This window comes from Apaloderma vittatum, unplaced genomic scaffold (genome assembly GCF_000703405.1).
Source record: "Apaloderma vittatum isolate BGI_N311 unplaced genomic scaffold, ASM70340v1 scaffold11830, whole genome shotgun sequence".
In the NCBI taxonomy this organism is placed as follows: domain Eukaryota; kingdom Metazoa; phylum Chordata; class Aves; order Trogoniformes; family Trogonidae; genus Apaloderma; species Apaloderma vittatum.
Window position 1 is genome coordinate 61465 of NW_009694089.1, and position 12201 is coordinate 73665.

Sequence of the window (12201 nt, forward strand, 5' to 3'; positions counted from 1 at the left end):
TAGATGTGAGAGTTTTTTCCCCACTAAAATGAAAAATTAAAACTGGTATATGTTTACTTCTGTAGAAGGAAAACTAAAACAGAAAATAACTTCCTGCATCTTTCAAATACTGATCAAAGGAGCCATCTATCTAGGGAGCTACCAGAAAGAATTCCTCTTGTTAGAGAGACTTCTAGACAAAGCATATTAACACTTGGATTCTTGCTCCAGATGCAAAATAAGTAACACTTCTTCAAATTATGGTCTTGAATCATTAATAACGGCACAAGTCCACATCTAGTTTAAAGTTTGGTACCAATAAAATGAATGCCTAATTACAACCAAGGGTTTTCACTAAGTTCATCATGGACTTCTGGAAAGAGACTTCCTAATCAAGTTTTTATTGTATGTATATAAACCCATTTTGGCTTCCAAATCAGTATCAGCTCCTTTACCCTTATCTATTATAAAAGTTCCTTTATATGAATCACAAAAGGCATTCTTACCAAGATGCCTCATCCAAAAAGAGCAATAATCATAACACAGAGCTATCATTTTCAGACTAACACATTACACAACAATAGTTTTATGCACTTACTTATTTTAAAAATACCCACTTGTTTGCAGGCCATCTTAGGTTTTGTTACCATGCACAAACTAACTAGGAAACTAGAGAGGAGGAAGGTGATGCTGATTCATCAGAGACAAAGAGACAGAAAGGACCATGTTTATGAAAGGTAGCTTTCATTTCTGCATATAGTACACATCTGAGAAAATACATGCTTTGGATATCTCTTTTCTAAATCTTTAATCAGATGACAAAACTCACCTACATATGCAAAACTTGTATCTTTTTTTAAAACTAATCACTCTCAGAAGGACAGCACAACTGCTAAGACCCCTAAAAATGTGGACAGTTAATAATCTACAGATGCAAAATCTTATTAAATATCTTGTAAGACAACTGATTCTTAAAAGATATATATGAATTGAGGGGCAGAACAAAGAGCTTAGACTCAATTAAAATTTTACATATGTAAAAAGAATCTTGTTTTCTCAGCTCTCTTAGTATGAACTTGCTTTTCTGGAGCTAAGTAAAAACTCACTACAGTGAGAACACATTAAACTTAGAAACTGAAGATAAGAGTGATTCTTTGCATGGATCAAACTGCAGCCCACTAGAAAAAAAGGTAGGCTCTGCTCTTGAGAAGATCAGTTTGCCCTGCTCATGGCAAAGCATAGCAGACCTCTGGAGGTGGCAGCACAGGACTACTGCTACAATTCCAAACCACCTAAAGGATGTCCCTGTCAGCCCAACTGTCCTCCTTTTCAGCTTCAGGAGTGTGCTGAGAAATTTCACTACAACACCCGAGGCATATCAGTTGTTAGCAGAAATGGTGGTCAACATGAATTACCTTAACCTATGTTTATCATTCAAGTTAAACTGTGAGAAGTATCAGTTTAGAGATGAATATTGCTAACAAATATGCCTATCAGCACTTCAGTGGTACAATGCAAAAAAACCCTAAACCATGTAAAGGTAGACTAGCTTCCTTGACAAGATTTAAATACTTTCAGTTTATTCAACTAAGTTCACTTAATAGCAATGTATTTTATGTCACCCAGTAGTAGCTACCATTTATACATAAAGTCAAAAACCCAAGACAACTGTTTGAGATTTTATTATATTTGGTATTACATTTCCAGCCCTCAGTTTTGGAAAGTGCTTAACATGATACATGAACTAGCATTTTGAAAAATAATTAAATCAGATCTACTCTGATTAATGGAAAAGCTGGAAGTGAAATACTGGGGTTGGAATTATTGATTTGTTCTTCCTACATTTTTTTCTGCGCATGCTATTAGGATACTCTATTCCACAGGAAATAAATTCTTGAGAAGTAGTCTGCTATGGAAAACATATTTAATACTGAGAATAATTTAGTTTAAATGATCTCTGGCATTTTAGAATAAGACTCATTCTAAAGAAAACCTTTATTCTGCTCAGCTGTGCTAGCAGCATGTCTAAATTCACTACAGCTATTTAAGTGAATAAACTCTCAATAGACATAAGCTGGGTTTCAGTTATCATCTTAATAAATCATTTCAAATTAGGAAAGATCTGGCTTTGTGTAATGCTGTCTGGTTTTTTTTTCTTGCTCATCTTCCTCGTCCAACAGAACAATAAGCTCAGTATCTGTTGTTACTACAGGGCATGTTTGGCAACACATAACAGCCAAACATCAATATCTAGAAAAGATATTTCCATGAGAAATGCACCACAACATCTGTGTGTGAGGCTGGTTCTTGATTCTCCTCTTTTCTAGCAACACTGCTGGTTGTGGGATACTGTTGCTGGTACCACATTGCCCAAATGGGTACCCCTTCTTGGAGACAACATGACTTATTATTTCCATCTGAGTCCTCATTCATAAAAGATGGGGTTTATTGTATTCTTAGAGGCCCAAATCTTCTCTTCCTTCCCAAATTCAAATCCTAGTGCAAACTGGACTAATTCACACTACAGACAATAAGGAAAAGACATTTCCTTCAGGTCTGTTCATCAGGGACCAATGCCCAAGACAGATATTCAGGACTGAAGACTGCAAAGAATGAGCTTCAGTCCCCAGAAGAACATGAGATCTCAGAGTAGTAGGGATTAGGGCAGTTTTTTCAAAGTGGAGAGCTTTTACTGCTCATAGTTTTCAAAAAAATGTTAGTAATTATAGTATAGTAAATTAAAGTACACTAAATGAGTATAGCTAGAGTTAGACGCAAATACTCAAGAGTTAAAAGAAAAAAATTAGTCTCAACTTGCCCATGTTGTCCTGTACATTTGTGCATTGTCAGGAAACCAGTTACGCAACAGCATAACTAAAGAGTATATTGTATATATAGATAAATAAAAATTAAACCCCACAAAACCACAGCCAAACCTTTTCCACAGAAGCTAATATTGTACTAACAGTGATATACTACATTAATCTTAGTGTATAACATTTACTGATGGGAGCTCTATGTAAGTGAAGAACAGCTGTAAACCATATATAATGCATTTAAAAAGAACTTAGCACAATCCATTCAGCCAGCCCAAGGCTGTTTTGTCACAGAAAGCAAGATGGCAGGTCTTCCAGTCCTTCTTACTGTTTCTAATATTCCTCTTCAAAGTATTGTGTTCGCCCCTTTTCTCCTTGGGTCTTCACCCAATATGATAATTCTGCATGCCAACCTTCCCTCATTTCAGCCTGATCAAGGTTTCCCTTTCAGTCAGGTCATGAAGCTTGATCTCCCTTCCCTCTTTTTGGCTCCCTAGTATAGTTTTTAGCATTCTGGCACACACACATCTTGTCCCAGACACTTTTGGATCAACCAGGTTCCTTCTTTTCCAACATGATAAAGGTGGGTGTAGCAATGACAGACTGTCCCTAGGAGACGGTATTTAGGTGCCTAGATATGACACTGCAACAGATTTTTGTTCAGTTCCAAGTTATAAAGTTACAAACAAAACTGAGTCTCTCAATAATTCAATTTGCTTCCTAGATATTTTTAAGCACTTAGATGTATGCAGATTGTCTCAAGGATAACACAACACACATTCCTAATACAAACAAACAAGTATCACATCCTTTACCTAAAATAAGGGAACATCAAAATTTATTTCAGATAAAAACAGACCATTTTTTTTTTAATGATAAAGCCATGTATGCTTCTTTCTCACTCTGGTCTAAGAAAAAGCAGAACCATAACTTCTGCTGAAGTTTTAAAGCAAAAAAAAATGATAAAAACCCCCAAACAACACACCAAATCGAGTCAGGCATCTGGCAGACAAAATTTCAGCCCCTACTGCTAAAGAACAGTTAGGCTGAGAATGACGATAAGAGTTTACAATGGAGAATGTGGGACAATCTTACTATTAGGCTACTTAAACTAGAGTTGTTTACCACTGAACAAGATTATGACTGACTATAAACACTTTTGCCTCATTTTTCTCTGACGTGAAAAAATTAGAGAGTCTTGTACAGTGAGTGACCTAAATAGAAAATGTGTGCTAAAAGTCATGACAATCATTGTTAGTATATGGATTTTTTTTTAAAAAAGTTTTGGTTACAGGACATTTTATTTTAATTCTATTTACAGATATTTATTTTCTGTAGTCCTAACTGAGCATTATCAAGATGACTTTATATCTGTCTTTCAACCTAGCCAAACTTGAAATGTTCATCTTCAGAAATGAAGGAAGGTAATTTTTCTTCATACATTTGGATTACACAATCTGTAATAAGTTGTATTTTAGGCTTAATACTTAACCTTCATTCCACTGCATCAGTCAAAATTAAAAGGCAGCGTATCCGACAGACCTGAACATCAGCTTCTGATGCTTGATTTTTCTGCCTCCCGGCACAGAAATATATATAATTAAAGAACTTTTCCGACTAATACAAAGGTAAGCGAATAATTCGATCACTTTTACAATTTCCTGTGCAACTATGTTTTTTTTCCTGGCCATTCATTCTTTTACAGGTCAATTTTTAAATCTTTGAAGATCAGTGCATATGCTCTGTAATGTACTTCTCAGGTGAGAAAAACAGCAAGAGGGCACCAGGCAAAGGTGTCTCTGAAATGCTCTACCCAACCAGACCTGGCCTTTTGCACTCAGCAGCCTGCAATTACAAGTACATCAGTCTCCCTTCTTCCCAGCCTTGTTATTATCTCAGCCATCTGCAAGAGCATCCAGGCCAGAGCTGCGTGGTCCGACAGACCACCCCGTAGTAGGCTCTTTTTAGTTCCCACACTGGCAGCACTCTTCCTTTAGCCAGCTACAGAGCTGGAGTGGAGAAGAGAAACAAGGGCAGGACCAGACTCTGGTCCACAACCTAGAGTTCAGCATGACTTTAATCATTTGGAAAAAAAGAAAAATATCCTAACAGCAGACAGGAATCTCTGAATACTTGACTAAAAGCACTATAAGAATTCCTGTTTAAAATATTTCCCATATATTCCTCCTCACTGATCCTTAGAAAGGCATCTGATTCACTGCATTAATAGCTCCTCGTTTAGATTAGGACTTCATGCCATACTTGCCAGAAAAACTGTTGATTTCTATACAAAGTATTTCTTCACTTCAGTGGCTAAACTAGTCTATTCAGCACCATCATTATATGTATCACCACACATAAAATTATTATGTTCACTGACTTCTGAAATATAAAATAATGAAAACTGGTATTTTCATATCACGATGAGGGAAGCTTATCATTCTGGATAATTTTCAAATACAGGATTTATGTATGATTTTGTTTTCCCCGAGATTTACACTAACTGTACCATGTTCTTCTAATGGTCTGCAGTTTATTTTGGCAAGTTTCCCTTAAATTGATTGACTCTCAGTTTCCATCACTTGTAACCTTTGCACTTCCTAAAGTGTCAGTAAGGCCAGCCAAATATAACCAGTGTAATAAAGTACTATGTGTCTGGGCAGATTTTTAAGCTAAGGATATATGACTGCTTGATTTCAAAGCTCTAAACATCTCTATACTGGAAACAATGAAAATAATCTATTTGAAAAATGGTACATCGCCATTATTTATTTTACTATATATCTTTTTGGAAAAAAACAGTATTTCAAGGCTTATGTGTGATACAACAACTAACTTATCTGATATAATACATTCCATATCTGTTTAATATGCTTGTCTCCTTATTCTCCCTTTTTATATTTGAATCACTTTTTCTTTCTTTCCAGAAATTTTAACAAAAAACATTTGGAAACGATACTGATATATGTCCCACTATTAACAGTACTTCTACTATATCATTACGATCATCAGTTTAACAGAGAAAAATGCATGGGAAAAGGCATAAATAGTAAAGTTCAAAATGACTGAAAATTCTTTTGACATATGCATCTCCAAATTGTGTAAAGGAACACCATGTACATCTCAAATATGGCAAACAATGTCAAGCTGTTAACTTGTTTCCTGTGAGAAAAGCTCCTCTAAAGCTAATTTCAAACTGCTTGGAAAGATGTTTTCCCTTGAGGGACTATTACTGTAACCATGAAACAAGAAGATTTAGGACCTTTACATCAAATGAGCTGAAATAAGTCAAAAAGCTGTCCATCCTGCCAGCCATGAGGAAGAATGGAATGAGATGACTCTTTGACATCTGCTCACTGCTTGCCTTCAACCTATAACCAAGTACCTATAGGTAGGGCATAACAGTACAGCTGAGGGACAGGCTGTTGATATACCAGGTAGTTCCAGTCTTTGTAACTGCTGCTGAATTACTCATGTCATGGAAATGGAGAGCAGCTTTTTGATTAATAATGAATTAGAGAAAAAAAAAACAACTTGACCACACTACAAAACCAAAAACCAACCAACCACCTTCCCCATAGGTCTTTATTAGACAAGCCACCACTTACAAGGCTGGCCTATTATATAGTGTCATGGAAGACGGAGAAGAAAAAGATCTACTGCATTTTACGAATTAGCCTACGGTGCCCTCAAATGTTTTCACAGATGTTGTACCACATCCTAATCAAGATTGTATAAACACTCCCTAGCCACTGCAGAAACACTTTTTTTTTGTGGAAAAAAAATTTATTAAAAGCAAAGCAGAATACTTTTTTTTTTTTAATAAAGTAGCTAAAAAGGAGGAACGTGTCCTGAACTAGAGAATTATTGACCTCTCTCTAGACCACCACAGCGTTCCACAACCCAATCTAGGCACATCTGACCTAGTCCATTCTCCTGACAATCAGTGACTTACTCCCCATAAAAATAATTTCTGTGCTTAGTTCTTGTTAATTAATTTTGATGAAAACTGATATCCACTTCCTTTAGATTTTAATGTCTGGAAGCAATGCTAGAGGTTACCCTTACAGTAAGAGCTCCAGCCGAAAAGTTAATTTCCCATTGAGCACCTTCTCTGCAGAGTGACCAGTATGTAGTTATCCTACAGAGTTTATGCACCAAAAATAACGCTACAAAGATAGTGGCTTACGAAAAAACAGAAGATGCCTAGTTACTAATCATTTGTTCTGATTTCATTCAGGAAATAAAAAAGTAGTGAAAATAGGTGTGTAGGGTACCTGAATTCCACAGAAGGGTCTTGGATCCAATACTTTTTTCTTCCTAATTCTCATCTGATATAGGGTAAGCTGTGGTCACATAACTTTAAAAATATTTGAGATGATGACAGATGAAGAGATATAGCTATAGCTCTCTTCCTTTATTTAGGTTTTTTTTTATAAAACTTCATTCTGTCAAGGACCAGATAAAACTGGAAAGCAGAAGCAAGACAGAAAACTCAGAGATTAAGTTGCTTGCTTTTACAGAATAGGTAAGAAAACAAAACAGTGGTATTGCCTCTTTCTTCCTTCTGATGAGTCCTTTAACATTTTCCTTCTCAGACTCTCTCAAATCTTTAACTACTCCTATATCATATCATCATCAACAACATCAAGAGCTTAAAAAATCCCCTCAGGACTAAACATTTTCTGCTAGGCAAAAAAATTTCTTCACTCAACAGATACGAACAGAAAGATGAATAGAAATGGATTATTTACTCCAAAGTGATATGGTGCTCAAAGACCAGGAAATCCGTGCTAAATGGAATACCATGACCAAAAAAAAAAAAAAGTAATATATCTTAGTTTATAACATGAAAATTATCTTTCAAGCAACTGGAACTAGGACAGCTGTTTGTGGGAGTAACTATGGACTTGAACAAAACCAGTGTTGTAGTTTTCCTTGTTTAAGCTATTTGAGTTATATTTTTCCTGTGCTGTGTGTGGCTGTCTACTACTAGCTTAAATTTAGCATTGAAAATTTTTGGTACAACCTACCATTTCAGACAGATATATCTGGTGAGAAATGAGGACAGAAAATGTATTTTAAAAAACAAGTGGGTTTTTTAATGTTGTGTTTATGTTCCCCGTTTCTAATCCCCTCTCAGGAAAGCTCAGAGAACTAAGAAGCTTCATGATAAAGGAACAAAATTTCTGTGGGCTACAGTTTTGTAGCTGTGCAGTTGTGTATCGTACTTATAAATACGTATTGCATCTTCAGCTAGATGAGTCTAGTTGAAAAAGGAAGCCAGATTTACACTAAAATTAGTTTTCTTCCAAGTATGAGAAAGATGAGGTAAGAAGTCAAAGAGCCCACAACCAATAAAAAAACCCTATCAAATACTGTAACAAAAGCAAAATAACCCAGCAAAGATTTTGAAGTATGACTGTTTTTACATGATAATTGTGTTAATTGCTATATCTACTTGAAATAGAATAACGTGTGCATGCTTTTCCTTTCAAGGTGGCTCACAGGCTCAATACATTGTATCTGCACACTCCTACCTGAAACTGAAGAATAAAACCTGCACATACACCTAAGGAAGATGCATTAAACCAAAACAAAACAAACAGGTACATTATACTAATGTATCTTAACACAACAAATTTCAGTTCCTAAAAGGCTTTATTTGCAATTTGTATCCTGTCTGCACATGTCCTAAAACAGTCTTCACTAATAAAATTACAGGCCAGTTTTCCAGAGTGCTTGCCTGATTTTTTTTCCCTACTCATAGTAGCAATAAGAAGGTTTAAAATATTGTATGATCATAAATGGATTTGCAAGGAACACTTGGACTGTAATAAGAGTGAGAACTTACTGTCTTGCTGATGTAATTTGTGCTGACATTCATACACTGGAGTCCTTCACTATTGCAGCAACCTCCACATCTGTAGATGGATACACATGGGGGTTTAAAGAAGGTGTTTGTAGTTGCTCCAAACTCTTTTCCCACATCCACACACACTTCACGTGGCATGCACTGAGTTTTTCTCCATTCAGTATCAATACCTGCCAAGTTATAGGGAATTTCATGTGTTATAAAGTACCTGTTTAAAAACAATACTCTCCTGTAGTAAATTAGTAGGATTTTAAGTTTAGAAACATAATATGCATTGCAAGATTCACGCACTTTACCTGGTGAAATAAGTCTCTTAATTTCTAGCTAGTGACAATAGGTTTGTGACATTGTCATGGAGCAGAAGATAAGTCACCGAGGAGCTAAGAGGGAACCTAAAAAGGTTGGACAGATCTTAGAACACAGAATCACAGAATAGTTGAGGTTGGAAGGAACTTTTAAAGACCTTCTAGTCCCATATCTCTGCAATAAGCAGGGACATCTACTAGATCAGGTTGCTTCAAGCCCCGTCTAACCTAATCTTGAATGTTTGCTGGGATGAGACTTCTACCACCTCTCTGAGCAACCTGCTCCAGTGTTTCAACACTAGCACTGTAAAAAATTTCTTCCCTATATCTAGTCTAAACGTAACTGCTTTTAGTTTAAAACCATTGCCCCCTGTCCTGCTGCAACAGGCCTTGCTGAAAAGAATGCCCCCATCTTTTTATAGGCCCACTTTAACTGTTCAAAGGCCACAATAAGGTCTCCCTGGAGCCTTCTCCAGGCTGTACAGCCCCAACTCTCAACCATTCTTCACAGGAGAGGTGTTCCATCCCTCTGAGTATTTCTGTGATCCTGTTCTGGACTTGCTCCAACAGGTCTGTGTCCAGAGCTGGACACAGTACTGCAGCTGGGGTCTTTCCAGAGCAGAGGTACAGCAGTAGAATCACCTCCCCTCAACCTGCCAGGCAGCAGCGCAAGCTGTACATGTCCTTCCTCCTATGGCTGGGGAAAGTCTCACCTTGAGCGAGGTCTAGAGAAGCTCTGCAAAGTCATTTAAACCAGTCCCACACAGTACTTTCACTTGGATACAATAGATTAGAAACATTAAATTTGATGCCTGCAAGCTTAATGTGAATTTCAATACATGTTCACTTTGTTAACTACTAGAGCATAATTTAAGGTAAAAGGTTATTATTTAGCAATTATATAAACCATATGATTTAATCTGAAAGATAGTATTTGTGCCTAGATTATCCATGCAGATTTGGGCAAATATTTCACACTGTGTTATACAGCCTTTAACCATGCACAATCTTATACTAAACAGCAATGTGACTTGTAGCTCCTTTATTCTCCCTTGGCATCAGTTTTTGGTAGGTTATTCAGCAAAAATGGAAATTTCACCAAATGTGTACCTTAAAGTCACCATTAAGGTACATGATTTTCAACATTATGTCAGAAAATACATCTCCTGCAATAAATCCTGTTTCTCTGCCTGTAAGCATTTGTTTAAATTGTAAGCTAATACATTTTTATCCGGTCCATCTGAAACACTAAATGGTACTAAAATATTTGAAAGCTACTTTTTTCCTGGTTTGAGCATAACATGATGACAACTGTCCTCCTCTAACAGGTAAAAGCTACAATGGGATTATTTGGCCTCCTAAAGCAATAGTGCCTAAGAGAAGAAAACAATAGCATCTGTGATGCAGAAAACAAACAGAAACAGTTCAATGAATCCAACTATTACTGTCCTCTTTGCTTTTTTGAAAATTTTTACAGCCTCTACAAAGCAGGATTCCTTATACCTTAAGACAAACACTTAACTTTCTCTACTGAGTTAAGAAAGCAGTCTATTCCTGTCTTACAACGCAACGTTCCACAAATACATCTGCGGTGCAATTTACTTCATTAATGCCGGTTGACTGTCAAAAATTTTATATTATAGATGTGACATCAAATCAAACCACTGAAGCAGGTTTATTGACAATGCTTAGCTTTTAAAATACTTTTGACGCAACTGAGAAGCTTTTGGATTTTAATTTCTTGTGTGTTAGAACGTGTTTTGTGTCCTGTACTTACTTTTCAGGATCTCTGCATTATAGTGTGCTGCGGCAAATTTCAGGGAATCATCTGATCTTGTGTCAAAGCTGGAGTGTTCCCTGTTGTGTTGCCAACCTCCTTTCCTCAACTGACATTTGAACATTTTCCAGTATTCTGGGTAAAGTACTGTCATGAGTTCATCCACACTGGACACAGACCGCAACTGCTCCTCCAGGTCTTTGCTTGCATGAGCCTGTCAAAGTAACGTGCAAGATTAATTTCTTTCTCTATTACACAAGGTTTGCTGGAAACTAGCCTGAAAAACAACTCATACATTGTAAAATAAAGTTGTGATCAAATGGGTCCTCATTATAATACCTGCTTTTGTCAGTCAATGCCAACAGTACTATATTGACAAATACCAAAATATTTTGCTTCTGCCACTATTTCTTTACCATACTTGTAGTTCAAAACATCTGTGTAAGAGAGGAGCTATAGAATTAAGCCTAAGCAAATACAGTTTACAGACTAAAATAAATGCATTTTTATTCTGGAAAGGAACATTTTTGTGATAAAATTTTGAATGCTTAAATCTTGAAATATATAAATTATGTGCATGTTATTTAATATCACAAGCTCTTAAAATTAACACCAAATTCTTGTCCGTTTTCCCTTAGTCCAGGAAAAATGAAACACCCATTAATGCAAAAATAGTTAAATTAGAAAAAAGGCGAAAATAATTCATGTTATTTTGTACCTTTTTAGGGAAAATCTTAAAAAGCAAGTTCTATTATAAAGCACTAATCCTTAAATCAGTAGGAGTCAAGGACTTTGGTACCTTTAAGAATCTGAACTGCACACTCCCTCACTGCTAACAGTTTCAACTGAAACTCTTCAGTTCTCTAAGCACTACACTCCTTAACTTGCTCTTTCAAGAGTAGCCTCAAATCCTCTAATCTCACTTTCTTATTTGCTGGCTTTTGCGCAAATACATCGCAACTGCATTTTCCTCAAAGGCTGCTATTCAGATTTACATTCTAATTTCTCACTTATCTGGAAGATTCTTCTGTCCCCTTAGGTGAAATATACTACATCAAAGGGCTGCTCTTACTCCCTGCACACCTTTCTCATCCACGAATTGCTGACTTCCCAAAGGGAAAGGCAGTAAGGAGAAAAAAGAGTATTGAAGAAGGTTATAGCCACTTTTTCAGCCTACATGGCCTTTAGATGGCAGCATGAGACACAAAATATAGAGGTACACTCCGTAAAGGGTGTCTAGCAACTGGATGCAGACTGCACAGTTTACCACACAACTGTTGCTCTAATCCAAGAAACACCAGGCTGTAACACTGTGAAACATATGTCTAAAACCAGGAGTATAAAACTAGAGAAACTGAAATTTAAGATTCCTTAGCAAACTTCACTACTAATAAAAAAGAAATTCTTTCAATTCAGTGATTTTGAACACTGTGTGAGTAAAACAACCAG

At 36.4% G+C, this 12201-nt stretch overlaps 1 protein-coding gene across 1 annotated transcript in view; it reads right to left on the reverse strand.

The window, feature by feature from the left end:
- Positions 1–12201, reverse strand: part of VEGFC (vascular endothelial growth factor C) — a 76345-nt gene that overhangs the window by 10752 nt on the left and 53392 nt on the right. The window contains exons 2-3 of the mRNA XM_009866382.1: positions 10753–10966; positions 8650–8840 (exon numbers count right to left, since the gene is read on the reverse strand). Coding sequence (XP_009864684.1) covers positions 8650–8840; positions 10753–10966 — 405 coding nt within the window. The remainder of the gene's footprint in view (positions 1–8649; positions 8841–10752; positions 10967–12201) is intronic.